The following is a 14,959-nucleotide window of genomic DNA, read 5'->3' as shown; positions in this document are numbered from 1 at the left end:
ATGCTTGCGGCTTAAGGAGGCGGGCACCTGGCTAAAGCGTGTCGCATTCGCATTGGTAAAGATGTTGCCGCCCGTCGACACGTCCCTCACGCGAAAGCTTTGGCCGTAGAAGAGGCTACTTCAGAAGAAGACACCAGCAATAGTGCTCAAATCTGGACGTTAGCGTCAGCGCGGAAGAATTCGCTTGAGCCGCCGCTAAGACGAATGTTTAGTTTGGGAGGCATGACACAGGTTCACCAGTTTGTGTCGTATCATGACAGCTTTTTGAGAAACATCGCAAATGCTGGCCCAGCTTGAAGCCTTCACACGTCAAGCTATCCTGCTACAGTAGAAGGTTGCTGGTGATGGGCGAGCTACAACTTCATGTGAGATACCACGACGTTTCTGTTGACTGCTCTCTTGTGGTTCTAGATTTCCCTGGACCAAGCTTGCGTGGCCGTGACCTGCTCAAACTTCTGGGACAAGCTGGCGCCCCAGTACTGCGAGTGGCACAGGAAGGCGAGGCGACGGCTGTTCACGTGGACAACTCCAATGTCAATGCCCTACGCAACACCTATGAGGATGTTTTTTCGGAAACCTTGGGGTTCATCAAGGGAACCCCAGCCAGCCTCCTGCTGAAGGATGACGCTGTTCCCAAATTCTGTAAGGCGAGACTCATTCCATAGGCTTTGCGTGACGCAAGTGTTGCAAGAACTGGACCGGTTAACATCGCTAGGTATATTATCACCAGTCATGCATTCTAATTGGGCGACACCTATTGTGCCTGTTCTGAAGAAAGATGGCTCGGTCAGAATATGTAGAGACTTTAAAGCTACTCTCAATCCTGCTTGTGCCACAGAGCAGTACCCGCTTCCGGTAATTCAAGATATTTTTGCCTCATTAGGAGGAAGCCAGTTTTTCTGTACTCTCGACTTGTTGGATGCATATAATCAGGTGGTTCTGGATGAGGGCTCTCGGAAGCTTTGAGTTATTAATACTCATAAAGGCCTGTTCTATTACAATAGTTTTCCTTTCGGCATTTCTTTTGTCCCAGCGATCTTTCAAAGAAAAAATGACACGATACTGTCTGGCCTACCTAGTGTTCAGGCTTACTTGGAGGACGTTCTGGCCTCTGAAAGAGTGGGCGATTGCGGAGCGAGATTACAAAATGTGTTGGAATGGTTCAGAGAGCACGGCGTGAAGCTCAGGTACGATAAGTGCAAGTTTAGCCAGCCATCGGTCACTTATCTTGGGCAGCTTATTGATCAAGCCAGCCTTCACCCAACTGAGAAGAATGTAGAGGCTATCGTAAATGCGCGCAGTCCCGAAAACCTAAATGAGCTGCGTTCGTTTCTTGAAATGATAACATTTTATTCTAAGTTTTTGCCGAACATGTCACACACGTTTTCATAGTACCAACTGTCGGAAAAAACATTCGATAGCAGTGGAAGTCGTCTCAGGAATCTGCATTTCGCAAGGCAAAGCAATGTCTTAAAGATGCTGAGGTATTGGTGCATTTTGTTTCATCGAGACAACTCAAGTTAGAATGCGACGCCTCCGCTCGCCGTATAGGCGCCATTGCTTTTTCACACAATTGGAGGCACTAACAGGCCAGTCGGATTCCGGTCAAGAACTCTGACAAAAGCGAAAAGGAATTATTCTCAATTAGAACGAGAAGCACTGGCACTGGTTTTTGGAGTTACTAAATTTTGGGATGAGCTCTTAGATCGAGAATTCGCCCTGGTTACCGACCACCAGCCACTTCTGGGACTGCTGCGACCCGACCGCCAGACGCCTGCCATGGCCGCAGCTCGCATCCAATGGTGGGCCGTATACCTGTGAGGTTACCGCTACAAGCTACAATATGCTCTAGGAAGGCAACTACTGAATGCGGATGCGCTGAGCAGACTGCCACTGCAGTGCACAGATCCCACTACGGAACCTGTACCTCAAGAGTACCTATTTTTTTTTATTTTTTTTTAAGTCTAGATGAAGCGACAGTCACAACGTGCGAGCTTAAGAACCTAACTGCCGATGACTCAATCTTAGCTCATGTAGAACACAACGTGTTGCACGGAATAACCAAAAGGCGCAGGACGGTTCGACCCTTCCTTAGTTCCTTTTGCTGATCATCAGTTGGAGCTATCTCTGGCACACGAAGTCTACTGGGGACATCGGGTCGTCATACCTGTCGCAGCCTGGAAGCGTTTGTTACAATTACTGCTTGAGACCCACCAAGGCTCTTGGCAATGAAAACAGAGGCGAGATCATTGTTTTGGTGGCCTGGAATAGGCCGTAACATAGAGTTAACGGCAGTGCAATCTAACAGTTGCATTCAAAATTTGCCTATGCCTCCAGCGGCCCTGCCGCTGGAGGCATAGAAATAGTAAGCTATAGAAAATATATTACAGTAGGTGGGCTGCAAAGATTGTTGCTGTCACCATTGTTATTCAATTTATTTATGAATGGATTCCCTCAGGAATTTGTAAAGCTAATGTTTATCAGTAGGCGGATGATACGGTGCTATTAAGGCGTCACATACGTTATGAAGAAGCGATTAATGCTCTTAAGAATGCAATTGAACCCCACGCTATAGGTTGAAAAAAATTGCTTAATTGTAAACACAAAGAAAACTAAACTGATCTGTTCCTGAAGTCCTCTAAAAATAATAAAGATGGATAGTCAGTCAAGAACTTTATTAAATGGTCCTGAGGAGTTTAAGCCACCAGGCTGTCCACAAGGGACATTCTAGCAGCCGCTACTGTAGGCGACGCCCGAGTCGGAGCGGGAACGTGGTGGCGTTCCGCCAGTTCTTGGGCCCTTTGGACTGCCTTTTGTTGCTTTCTGAGACTGGGGTTCCCGAGTGCCTCCTTTCAGTCAGACTCACTGTTGAGAGGTTCTCGAGGTAACACAGGACGTTGCCAGAGCATGTGTTCAAGTGAACAGTACACTTCTGAGCAGTCTGGGCATTGTGAATCTATGCCCGAGTTGTAACAGCTGAGTCGGCCCCGTGATGGGTACGATCTCATTTGTAGCATGGGAAAAGCTACCTCTTTCGCGCGTTCGAGCTTTGCATTTGGTAAAGGGTATTGGCTTCTATCGTTTTGGTGGTAGGAGATAACTTCGTGAAAGGTGAGTAAAGGATCATTAAACTGTATGTCTGGGCCCAGCTCTTTGGTGGCTGATTGATCGTCGCGGCGAGTCAGTTCTCGCGCTCGATCATGAGCCATTTCGTTAAGGTTTGGTTGCTGTGGGTGGACCTCTTTGCCCATGTGGCCAGGAAGCCAAGACAGGTAGTGCAAGCCCATGCATTAGCGTGTTTGTAGAATGTGGGCTGGTTTCGAGCGATGTTGCCACTTTCGTAAGCCCGAATGGCGGCTCAAGAGTCTGTGAAGACTCGTGTGTGTGAGGGGTCGACCATCGCTAAAGCTATAGCAACCTGCTCAGCTATGGCGCTCGTTGCTAGCCGAACCGAGGCTGCTAGCGTAGGGCTCCGTCGCTATCTACTACCACTAGTGCGAAGGTGAAGGAGTTATTGTATTGCGCCCCATCGACGAAGACGGTAGAGTTGCGATTCGCAACGGTGTAGTTGAGGACCGTGCGAGTGCAGGCCAGGCGCCTTTGTTGTGTTATGGGGGAATATTTCGCGGAAATGGGTTCACCATGTAGGTAGCTCGGACAGCTCTGGGGAGGGTTACTGTGCGTTCAAGGTAGGAATGTGGGGACATGCCAGCCTTGCTTAGAAGTTGGTGGCCTGCCTTGGAGGAGGAAAGGCAGATCACTTGGGCTGTTGTCTGGGCCTCGATCACTTCATCGATGTTGTTGTGCATGCCTAAAATGTAAGCGTAGGACGTCAGTATTGGGCTGATGGCTATTTAACAGAATCGTCCGCAGTTTCCTTCTGAAGAAATAAAGTTTACCATCAATCCCACTTTTAGGCACACGGCAGGCCCAACGCGTCTTGGTGGCTTTCTGCTGCCGTCACCAGTAGCGAACACAAAACTCGTAGGCTCCGAAGGGCCTACCGGCGGCCCTGTTGCCGTTGTTTAGCGCATGATCTATCACTTGCAACTTGAAGCAGCCGTGTGGCTTCAGTATCGCCCCATAACGTGCCAAGATTACCGACACAACATACAAAACACGCCGCAACGCGCACTGGCCACTTCGGCTTGGCTTGGATTAGATTGAATCTCCGTGTAATAGTACGCTTTATGCTTAAGAGATGGCGCCAGACGGCACGTGCTATCATCATCGCTGGCTGGAACTAGCAGACGACATTATTGCAGCAGTTTTCAGGGGTGCGATAATTACTCGAGGGAAAAAAAAAAAACGTATTTTTCTTGGGAGATGTGGGGGGTGCGAGAATTATGCGAGTGCGAGGATTACACGAGTAAATACGGTATACGCAGAAGGTTGGCCTCTCTAAGGCCTCGTCAGCGGCCCGAGACTCACTGAATCAGTCGGAGCATGTTTTTCGTTTTTGCTGTGATGTGTGTTATTGTTCATGGATGGCAGCCAGTGGCCTCGATTAGGAGGTCGAGAATGTGTATGGAGCCCACGCGGGTATTCGTTGCCCATTTTTTGTTGATTTTTCTTCACACCGAGCATAGAAATTCATGCAAATGTACTGGAGTAGAAAATGTTGAGACATTCAGATACTTATGCATACTTCTTCACAGTCTTGGCAATAGCACATGGCATTTATGTGTTCTAAACTGAGAAGTGTGGTATGTCTGCTTTTCAACATAAAGAGCTTGGTGCCTCTGCCAGTGAAAAAAAATGATAGTTCATTCTCTAGCATATAGTGCTGTGAGATATATTATAGTTTTCGGATTTTGCTCAGAGTGCTGGGAAACACACGTAGACAGTTTGCTCCAAAATATTCTAAAAAGTGTTGCATACGGTAGTAAGGTAGATGCCAATACTATTATTTATGATTTAGGTTTTTGTGGGTTCCAGGATTTGTATACAAAAACAGTTGTTCTAAGATACATCCATATGTTACTTGTCGACCGTTGAGAGAAAAAAAAGGTTTTGCTGTACGGCGATTTTATTCCACATGTGGAGAAGCGTGTACAAATGTATATATTCCCAAAATTTGCAATAAGCTACCTGAAGAGCTTCTTTTTTCAGCTAGTTCAAAAAGCAATTACTCTCTGAGCTATAACATGGCCATGGTCTACTTGTACGTCATATGTGCTCTTAGTCCCTCCCTTTAGTTCTCCTCTTCTATTTATCGCCTGTAAGAAAAGCAATGGTATTAATCTTGTAGTTTGTTAGCACAAAGAAACAAAGATAGTTTCTGTGGCCTTGTAGCCACGTCGCTGTAAACCGGCTCTGCCGGGCCTAGTTGCACAAGTATTCATAGACAGGCCCGTTTCTTTCTATTTGTTGTGGATGTGTACGATAAAGTATTATTATTATTATTATTATTATTATTATTATTATTATTATTATTATTCCCATCATAGACTGAAGAACTGCTTCAAGGCTAAGACCAGTGGTGTCAGTGTGTGATAGTGTGCAAGTGTAGGTGGAATTTTACAGGGATGGCTTTAATGTCCTGCTTAAAGGGACACTAAAGGCAACTATTACGTCGACTTTGATTGTTGAAATAGTGGTATGGTACTTTTGTGCCTAGGAAAAGCACATTTTGAAATAAAATTATGTTTTAGTGGCCCGCATTGGGTTAGCGCGCTTCAAATTACCCGCCTCAAGAAGCAGACTGTGTCACGCCACTGTTGCCGTGCACTATGTTGCCCGGCTGCAACAACGGCCCTTGATCAATTTCCTGTCATTGGCTTCGAGATGGCAGACGTGTTTTGGTTCAATGAGGCCCCGCTAGATGGCACGACCTGTCCAGTTTAACCATGCGAAAATTGAATTTTTTAACCACTTGTGTCATTCCGCATAGTAACGTCCGGTGGCTCTTTTTTCCATGAATCAAACTGAAATGAGCAAGCAGCATTTTATTGCGTTCTTGTTTAGTGCAGCTAGATAGATAGCTAGGTTCTTTGTTTAGTAGAGCAAGATCAATTACTAGTGATTAATTGTACGCAGTTTGACTGACGTCATCGGGATCATTTTGAGAATGTCCTACTGCAGCGCATGTTTTCTTGTGCATTTACCTTAGTTTATTGACAAGTAGGGCACTGCTGTTTATAACATTGTCACTTTAGATGTCATACATTGAGCTTTCACTATGATGTAAATGATTATATGACTTTAGTGTGCCTTTATGGGGAGAGGCTACATGACACTTCAATTCTTTTTTTTAGTTTCTTGATCGATTTTGACAAAACCTGGTGAGTTTATGTATATTTGTGTGCCAATTTTAAATATGCAATTGTTTTGTCTGTAAAAAGCGGAGTTTTTAAAATATAAAATATTTCTTGCACCTTTTGGGGAACAAGTTTTTTGCTAAACTGAGACAGCCACAAAGTAAATTGGCATATCAAAATAATCATAGCGGATTGCAGGGAAACAAAAATGGATGTTCTAAACCCAATGTTATGGTATGTTGAACTTTTGCCAGTGAAATCTCAGCTTGAAATTGACTCACTCACAAATGTTTAATGTATTATGACTTTTCTTGTGATGTGTTTAGAAAATTCATTTTTGTGTCACTGGATTCAATGCCGATGCCAGATTATTGTGATATGCCAATTTACTTTGTGGCTGTCTCAGTTTGGAAAAAAAACTTGCTCCCCAAGAAATGCATAAAATATTTTATATATTTAAAAACTACACTTTTTACAGGCAAAATAATTGCTTTATTAAAATTGGCACACATGCGCACACAAAAACCTTTTTTTAACGAGCAGTGTCTTACAGGAAGGAAAATTTGATGCCTGTGGTGGCGAGAAGTTTGACAGCCTGAGTGAACTGGTGGACTTCTATCGTAAGAACCCAATGGTAGAGACTACGGGTACGGTGGTGCACCTCAAGCAGCCTTTCAATGCCACCCGCATCAAGGCGTCCACCATTGAAAACCGCGTCAAGCAGCTCTCCAAGGAGAATGGTCAGAACAGCGGGAAGGCAGGCTTCTGGGAGGAGTTTGAGGTGGGTCATTTCGTTCCATGTTTATTGTTTCTCGGTGCAGCCGCATAGCGCTGTGGCAACAACAATCATGCTGTGATGTGTGGCTACACCGCGCTGCGAACACGCCAAGTCTGGTCACGAGCGTTATTTGAGCAAACGTTTTCAACTGTGCAGAGTGGGGTTAGAATAAATGATCGCAGGTGTCTTTTTGATACCTTTCAGCAACAATGCATTCAGAGTTTGCTGGTTGGACGGTGAATAATATGCTTGTGCAAGTAGGGAAATTCAGGTTCAAAGCGAATTCAAAGTGAATAGTGATTTTGGTCCAATAATTTTGAATTGAATTCGTACAGTATATATCACATATTGTAAAAAATGCACGTATTTGTCATGACCCAATTAACCTGCACAATATTTTTAAGAATTTGAAACAAGGCCTATGCTAATGCAATTCCTTTTGGTTCACAGAAAGTGCAAAAAACTTTGCATAGCAGCAGGATTAAACTTAGAACGCAAGTGGTAACCTGTAAAATATGTTGCATTTAAAGATATTTACAATACTTTGAGCATATAAGCCGCTATAATAAGCTTTTATACTTAAAGAAATGAATCAATGTGAGTAGGCACGTTTAAGTATTCTAATTTTTTGAATTTTCATGTGAATAACGGTTTATTAAAATCCATTTTGAATTGAATGTAATTTATTGAAAATTTGGAATTATTTGAAACGAACAAATAAATGCACATTAGTCAGAATGTGGCATCCTGTGAAAGTGGTTTCATGGCAGTGGAGTGGTGCTAAGCCATGAAAACACATATTGAGAGGAAATTCGCATTGCCGCGAAGTCCCATGCCTACGTTTAATGAGGATATAACCCTCACATCTATTTATTTTTCAGTTTACAAGCTTGTTATACCAATTTATATTCTCTAAGTATAGCCATTTTTAAAAAGTACTAGCATATTTTACAGGCTGTCGCTTACAGGGGTGGAACAGTTGCACCATTCATGCCATAGTGCGCCAAACTTTTTTACATGTGCCAAACCACCACTGTTGTGCCAAACTCAGTGCTGTACTTAGCCGCAAGATTCAATAGCCATCAAGCCCCCAAAACAAGGCTGAAACATTTGCTTTTCGATTTCATCGAAATGGTTATAGTTTTGGTTTCATCAAGGCCAGAATCGCTTGAGCGGCAGCTTTGCGATTTTGATTGTAAGGGCACGGTCACGTTCACTGGCCCACGGAATCTCGGCAGGCGTCAGCTGTAATGGTCTGTAAACCCTTCTACATATTGCGCTCACCACGCCAAGATACTGCGGAAAGAGCATCTCTTTCTGGTGCAGCCGTACTCTCTAGTGTTTTATAAAGTTACGCTATATCAGATACAAAAGAGTTAGCTGCCGTCTTGGTTCTGAAAACATTACAATTTGTGGCCATCGCTTTCACTGCTTTGTCCTTGCAGGAATATTGTGATTTGTTTATAACTACATGATGTGTTCAGAAAAAAAAAAAGGTTGAGCGTAATGGTGCTCGAAAGAAAGGGGGAGGTGGGTTGTTTGCAGAACTAATGGCCTAGCAAAGACAGGTTCACAGGATTGCTTATCGCACGCACGCACATCTTCTCATTCATTTCGCCTCTGTGCTCCACTACACGGCACTTATCCACTCAACAGTTAACGCTCGCACGTCCAGGTCAACAAGTTAGCTTCTGCACAAGAATGAAGCAAGGAATGCAATAGCAACAAATTGTAATGTTATCGAAGTGAGACTCAGCTAACTCTACAACAATAATAATAGCTATTTCTTCAAATAAAGCAGTATATGTGGCTAGGCCAGCCACCCAAAGCCAGTTGGTGGCTTGAGTGCCTGGCAGACAGCCAAACAAAGCAAACGCATTACATGGTCGTAGTTCATGATACAGTTGAACACGTAAGGTGAAGGGGATCGCTATTTAGTTCGATACATGAAAAATTTGATATAAAAAATTGGCCCGAATCTACATGTTACACTGTAAATGTCGTCGAAAGACGATAGTCTTGCGTCTGGAGAGAGTGAACAAAACGTTTATTTGATGTTCTGCGCAAGAAAATCGGTGATTGGTATTCTGCAGGCGCTGTGTTAGAGTGCCTCGAGCGTGCGGCGGAGGCGAACGAGCGCATCTAGGCACGTTAGACACAAGTGCCATCTGGCAGTTATCTTCCAAAACGAAGGCGTGCAGCCCGCAGAGAAAGATGCGCGCCAGTCTTGGAGGTGATAAGGTGTAGAACGCAAAGCGACGGGCAGGTGCCACCACCGTGACATCCTAGCAAAGCGTTAAAAACACCTTTTTGAGCATGGCGTTGCACTGTCAGCGCAGCGCGATTAAACGCTACATTCCTTGGAGTTACTTGTATGTGCCTCTTCTAGTATGAAGGCAGACATAGAAAACATTGAAGCGTTGTTGTGGCTCCTCAGATATGCGCAATAATTGCTTTTTAATTGACAATCGCACAACTATGAACGCTAAACCTTGAGCAATATTGGTGGGCGCTGCAAGTGGGGTTGGCCGTTTGGTACCGTTTGAGGTATTGTTAGGGCGGACAAAGAGACAAATGTAGACAGACAGACAGACAGACAAAAATGTTTTCATCGAAGCTCCCCAAGCAAGTCTATCGTCTTTAAAAATAGAGGCCTCGAGAGCTCACCTGCAGCGGATCATCACCTACAATAGGCGCATTCAAAAGTGACAACTAATTCGGCACACACACCGCAACAAAATGATTTATTTGCATGAAAACATTGCTAATCTCAGCCTGTTTCTTAGTTTTTGAAATGTTGAAGATGCTAGTCTCGATCTTATCATCAAGGCTGTCCAGGTGCGACAGCCCGGCTCCCCCCGATACAACGGCAAATGATGGCGGCGGTGGTAGTGGTTAGAAGAAAAAGAAGGCGCATAATTTCTGCAGCCTGGTTGGGAGCACCATGCTGCCGCTACTTTAGCGGCGGAGTACACGCGTGTAGCCAGCGCCTCGTCCGACCGATCCTCCTTGTCAAACGAGCTGTTAGCGTGGACATCGCAGTCCGCAGACACTTCACGTGGAACTGCTGCGGGGAAGCAGGTCGACAACTTGCGAAAAGTGTCGTCTATGCGCTCGTCGTCGTCGTCTTCACCGGTTTCCGCAATTTCCACCATCCTGAAGCCCGCCTTGCGGAAGCAGTTGACCACTGTGTCCGTCTTCATGTCTCACCAGGCATTCAAGATCTCCGCGGGAGAAAACTTCGCGGCGATTTCCGGCCACTTCTTCGTCATCCACTGCTGGATGTGCTGGCTGCTGAAAGCTTTGCTTTCACCAGAATTGGTTTTGCCAATGATGTTGTAGCGCCTCTTAAATCGGTTAAGCCACCCGCTGTTGTCGGCGAAATTGTTTCACCGAGTGCAGTGGCAAACTATTTGGCCTTGTTGATCAGCATCGGGCCATCCACCGGAATCTTCTTCGCACGCACTTCTAAATGACCAGGCTTATAGTGCCTTTTCTACATTCCCATGGGCAGAAGCGCGCACATGACAGGCTACCGACGTTCGCTGCTCTGCCGCCTTTGCCTTGATGTCTGCTTTGTTTTTCAACAAGGTACTCAGAGTGCTCCGTGATATCCCGAAGTCATCCGCGACGGTCAAACATTTCTCGCTTGGCTCAACACGCTGAATAGCCTTCAACTTTGGCTCCGTGGTATCCCGAAGTCGTCCGCGACGGTCGAATGTTTCTCGCCTGCCTCAACAGGCTGAATAGCCTTCAACTTAGTCTTAAAGTCAAGGGTCTTGCGCTTATTGACGCCGGCCATAGCTACACGAGAAGTCGACAATTCCAGGAGTCTGCAGCGGCTTTGCACATTATGCACGCAAAAGAGAAATGCTGCACATGCGGTGGTACGTGGGTGACGAGACAGTGGAATCAAAAAAGCGCTTGTGAGGCGATGGCCACCTGCGAAAGAAACAGCAAAAGACGCGAGGTGTGGCTGGCTGATCAAAACTTGCAAGACAGCTACAAAAACTAATATGCAAAAGGAGGTTAATGTCGGCTCCTTCGTTCCTGTTCTTTGAGCTGACTGATACGCAAAGAAAGCATGAGAAAGAGAAGAAAAAAGGCCGTTCACAAGTTAGAGATGCGCGGAGGTTCCCGGGCGCTGTGAGTGCCAAAGCGCGCCTTCCAACTTTCGCGCGAAGCCGTGCTGCTACAAAGATCACAGGGGGGGGGGGGGGGGAGTGTCTAAGTGCACCTACCTTCCAGCTTGTGCGGCGTTCGATATGTCTGAAGGGGGGTAAAAATACTGTTCAATATAAACGTGCGAATTTTTATACTTTTACAAAGGAATTTCAAGGGGATAACGTATGAGTTTGTTATACCCGAAAATTCGAGATATGTGGGTTCGATATAACCATGTTCGACTGTTTGACAAAAACAATGTGTGCTTTGTTTTTTGTGACAGGGCATACAAGCTTTAGTTATTTCATTTCATTTATTGCATCCTTAAAGGCCCGAGGGCATTACATAAGGGGGGGGCAAAAAGTACGCTGTGAATGTGTATAATTCAAGTTTAACAAATTATTATAAACAGTACAGTTCTAATATGGTAGTTTGGTCAAAAATGACAACAAAAATGAATCAAATAACACACAAAAGAAACGCTTTGGCTGGGAATTAGAGAACAAATAACTAGGCACAAGCAAATTATACATACAGTACATTGGTAGAATATATTTACAGCCACGGGTTAATGGGTGGAATCAAAGTGGGATTCCAATTTTGCGCGGAATGATGTGCGGTCAGGTGTGGCAACAATGGTATCGGGAAGGTGATTCCAAAGTGTTATTGCTTGGGGGAAAAAGGAGTCGTTCATTGCGGATGTACGGCCGTTGATTCGTGCAATGGGGTTTGAATGGTTAATGCGGGAAGAAGTTCTGTTTGGGGGCTGTAAAAGTTCGTGTCTTGATTGGGGTCGGAAAAAGAAACTGTGGAGGAGGCATAGGCGCGAGATGAGGCGGCGCGACGCGAGTGATGGCAGTTCAATTGATTGTTTTAGGGCGGTGACGCTGATTTCTCTGGAGTACTGTGAGGTTATAAAGCGGGCAGCGCGGTTTTGAACTGCTTCTAGTTCGCTAACGAGGTATGCCTGGGATGGATTCCAAATGGACGATGCGTATTCGAGCTTTGGCCGTACGTATGTTAAGTATGCTAGTTTTTTAACGTCAGGAGATGCTGATTTGAGGTTACGGCGCAGAAAACCAAGCGTACGCAGAGCGTCTGAGCAGATGGACTGTACGTGCGGTGCAAATGAAAGAGATGGGTACATGTGCACTCCGAGATACTTGTATGACGAAGCCGAATCGAGAGGAAGCGAATTGATAAAGTATGTATGATGAACAGTGGTGCGTTTACGGGAAAATGACATCGATTTGCATTTGGTTAGATTTATACAATAGTTACTAGTTAATAGTTATTAATAGTTAATAGTTATTATACAAAGTAAGGGAAAAACAAATGCAGTACCACCCTGTGTAATTTTGCAGTAGAATGCTTGCAAATGAGTGCATCAGAAATATCACCAGACATGCATTATATTTATAGACAAATATGCCATAGGAGTTTTTAAAATGTGTTTTGTTCTTATGTGAAAAATACTGCGGGGTAGTACGTTGCCATACGTTGGAGCAAAATTGTTCTAGTTGCATACCGTGCCAGACCGGAAATGTTTTATTAAGACAACCGTTTGCATTAAGAGATCATTGAAGATTATTGAAAATCGCAGCATTTTGAGTATGTCTCTCTCAGAATTCACGTTCAGCTCATAAGATATAAGTTTCAAGGGGGGATGTTGCGATCAAAAAAACTTTTTGTTTGTTGCCCTAGAGTAATGAAATTTGGCAGGCATACTGAAGAGTGTCTCGAATAGCTATATATAAAGTTTTATTGTAATAACTGAAGTAGTTTTCAAGTTACACTATGTTACATAATCTTATGACATAGTCTGCTGGTAAAAACCTAGCAGTGTAACAGAACATGCCTGGAAGGTCCCAATGGTTTTGATCTTTACTCAAAAGAACACTACACAGAATGGCATTATCGAAAATTGTCTGTTCCTTTTAGTTTTTTTTTACAAATAACATCCCCATCAGCATCAAAACTTCTCATGCAACAATTATCACATATAAAAAGAAAATATATTGTAAGCAAGGTAATCAATAATGCCAGCCTGTCAACAAGGCTTCAAGAAGTAAAAAAAAACAAAACAAAACAGTATCAAAATTAGTCCAGTCACTGCCACGCTATGCTTTTTACAAGCAACACTTAGTGCCCAAAACACACTTGAGAGTAAACGGCTTACGATGTTTTTATAGCACTTCACCTTCATCAAAATGCACCAGAACAGCAGTCTTTGGTGTCCATGCCTGCAGGTGGCCTTTTGGTCCTCTGCTTCTTCATCTGGTGCATGTTTGATGATTTTTTAGCATGCTGGCTGTCCTTTTCTGCAGCCCTCTATAGAGAAACAGCTCCAGGTTTTACACCTAGTGCAATGCAAATCTCAGTGTAAGCTCGCAAGCTGTCTGCATTATACTTTGCTACTGCTTCATGTACTGCTGCTTTCATAGTCAAGAGGGAGGCATGCTGCTGCTTGGATTTAAGTGACCAAATCATCGAATGAAGGCTCTCAGCAGCATTTTGAGTCTTGTGGCCGCTACATCGAGCCAGCAGTTGAGGGCCGGAAAGGCTGCAGTGCTTCTATAACCTTGCTGGGAAGGTTGTACTTATGTGGACGTGGTGACTTTTTTTTTGTTTCTGCTGGACGGTGCCTGTGCTAGCTGAAAGCACCAGGAAAACACTGCTGATGATGGGGCGCAGCATCACTGGATGAATTGTGGTGGAGTGTTGCCATCACCACCCTTTGCATATCTTGCACATCTGTGCTGCTTTGCAGAGCTAGGCCATAATAGCTTGTAAGCCTCTCTATAACATCTTGCATAAGGCCACCTCTTCCTCCAAGTGCCTCTCTCTTTTTATCATAGCGTAGGTCTTAGCATAAGGCTGTGTAGGTGTGGCTGTCTCTATGACAAATTACATTTGTGTACCTGAGGTCGTTCTTGCTAATAGAGCGCCCAAAAAGCTGCGGTGCAGCTTCAACTTCCATGTGCCCTGTGCCTACATCGGTGTTTTTTTGGCACTTGTGTGCCTTCCTCCATTCGTCGTATGTATAGGGTGGCTTTTTGGTGGTCCTAGCATACATCCAAGGCAGAAATTAGACAACACTGTGCAGTCCATCACCAGACCTGTGTAAAATTCAATTACACACCCTATACCATTGTGTGAGCTGTTTCCATGAGTTAGCCATGTGCCAAAGTGCACCACTGTAATTATTTTTGCGAAGTTCGGTTCCATTTCTTAATATGTATTCTTGACAGCCTGTAAAGCATATGTCAAAACAGTTTGTGCAGCCACTTCGGCAGATGGCTTTGCCACGCTCTTAAGGTGGTGCTGATAAGTCTTCTGGTGCAGGTCTCTCTGCGACACGTTCATCACTGCCTAGAAGTCATTTATTGCAGTAGTTCCTTTTCCAATGCTCTTGATTGCCTGCGCTGATCTAACATTCATGTCAAAGACTCTCGCACCTTTTTTTCTCTTTGTCAAGCAGTGAGAGCTAGCTGTGCTGCAAGAACGACATATTAGCACCATTTTCGCAAGTCCAAGCCTTGTGTCTTGGTCCATAGCGAGGTCTTGCTCATGGCAGATTGGGCAGAGTGTTTTCCAAATCATCGTGTTCAGAGCGGCCATCTGAAAAAAACACGTATTCTTTTTCTGGCACAGACATCGTTTCACGTTCCTGAGACGCGATCGGTGCAAATTTCCACTCACTTGCCAACATCGCGCAGAGCGATTCGTGAATTGTTTTTGACTACGCCTCTGCTGT

At 44.6% G+C, this 14,959-nt stretch overlaps 1 protein-coding gene across 4 annotated transcripts in view; it reads left to right on the top strand.

The window, feature by feature from the left end:
• Positions 1-14,959, top strand: part of LOC142761644 (tyrosine-protein phosphatase non-receptor type 11-like) — a 156,173-nt gene that overhangs the window by 28,157 nt on the left and 113,057 nt on the right. For all 4 annotated transcript variants that reach the window (XM_075885218.1, XM_037433921.2, XM_075885220.1 and 1 more), the window contains exon 5: positions 6,814-7,041. In XM_075885218.1, coding sequence (XP_075741333.1) covers positions 6,814-7,041 — 228 coding nt within the window. The remainder of the gene's footprint in view (positions 1-6,813; positions 7,042-14,959) is intronic.

This window comes from Rhipicephalus microplus, unplaced genomic scaffold (assembly GCF_043290135.1).
Source record: "Rhipicephalus microplus isolate Deutch F79 unplaced genomic scaffold, USDA_Rmic scaffold_90, whole genome shotgun sequence".
NCBI classification, from domain to species: domain Eukaryota; kingdom Metazoa; phylum Arthropoda; class Arachnida; order Ixodida; family Ixodidae; genus Rhipicephalus; species Rhipicephalus microplus.
Note: the sequence above shows the minus strand (reverse complement) of the source record. Positions and strands in the feature narration are given on the sequence as shown.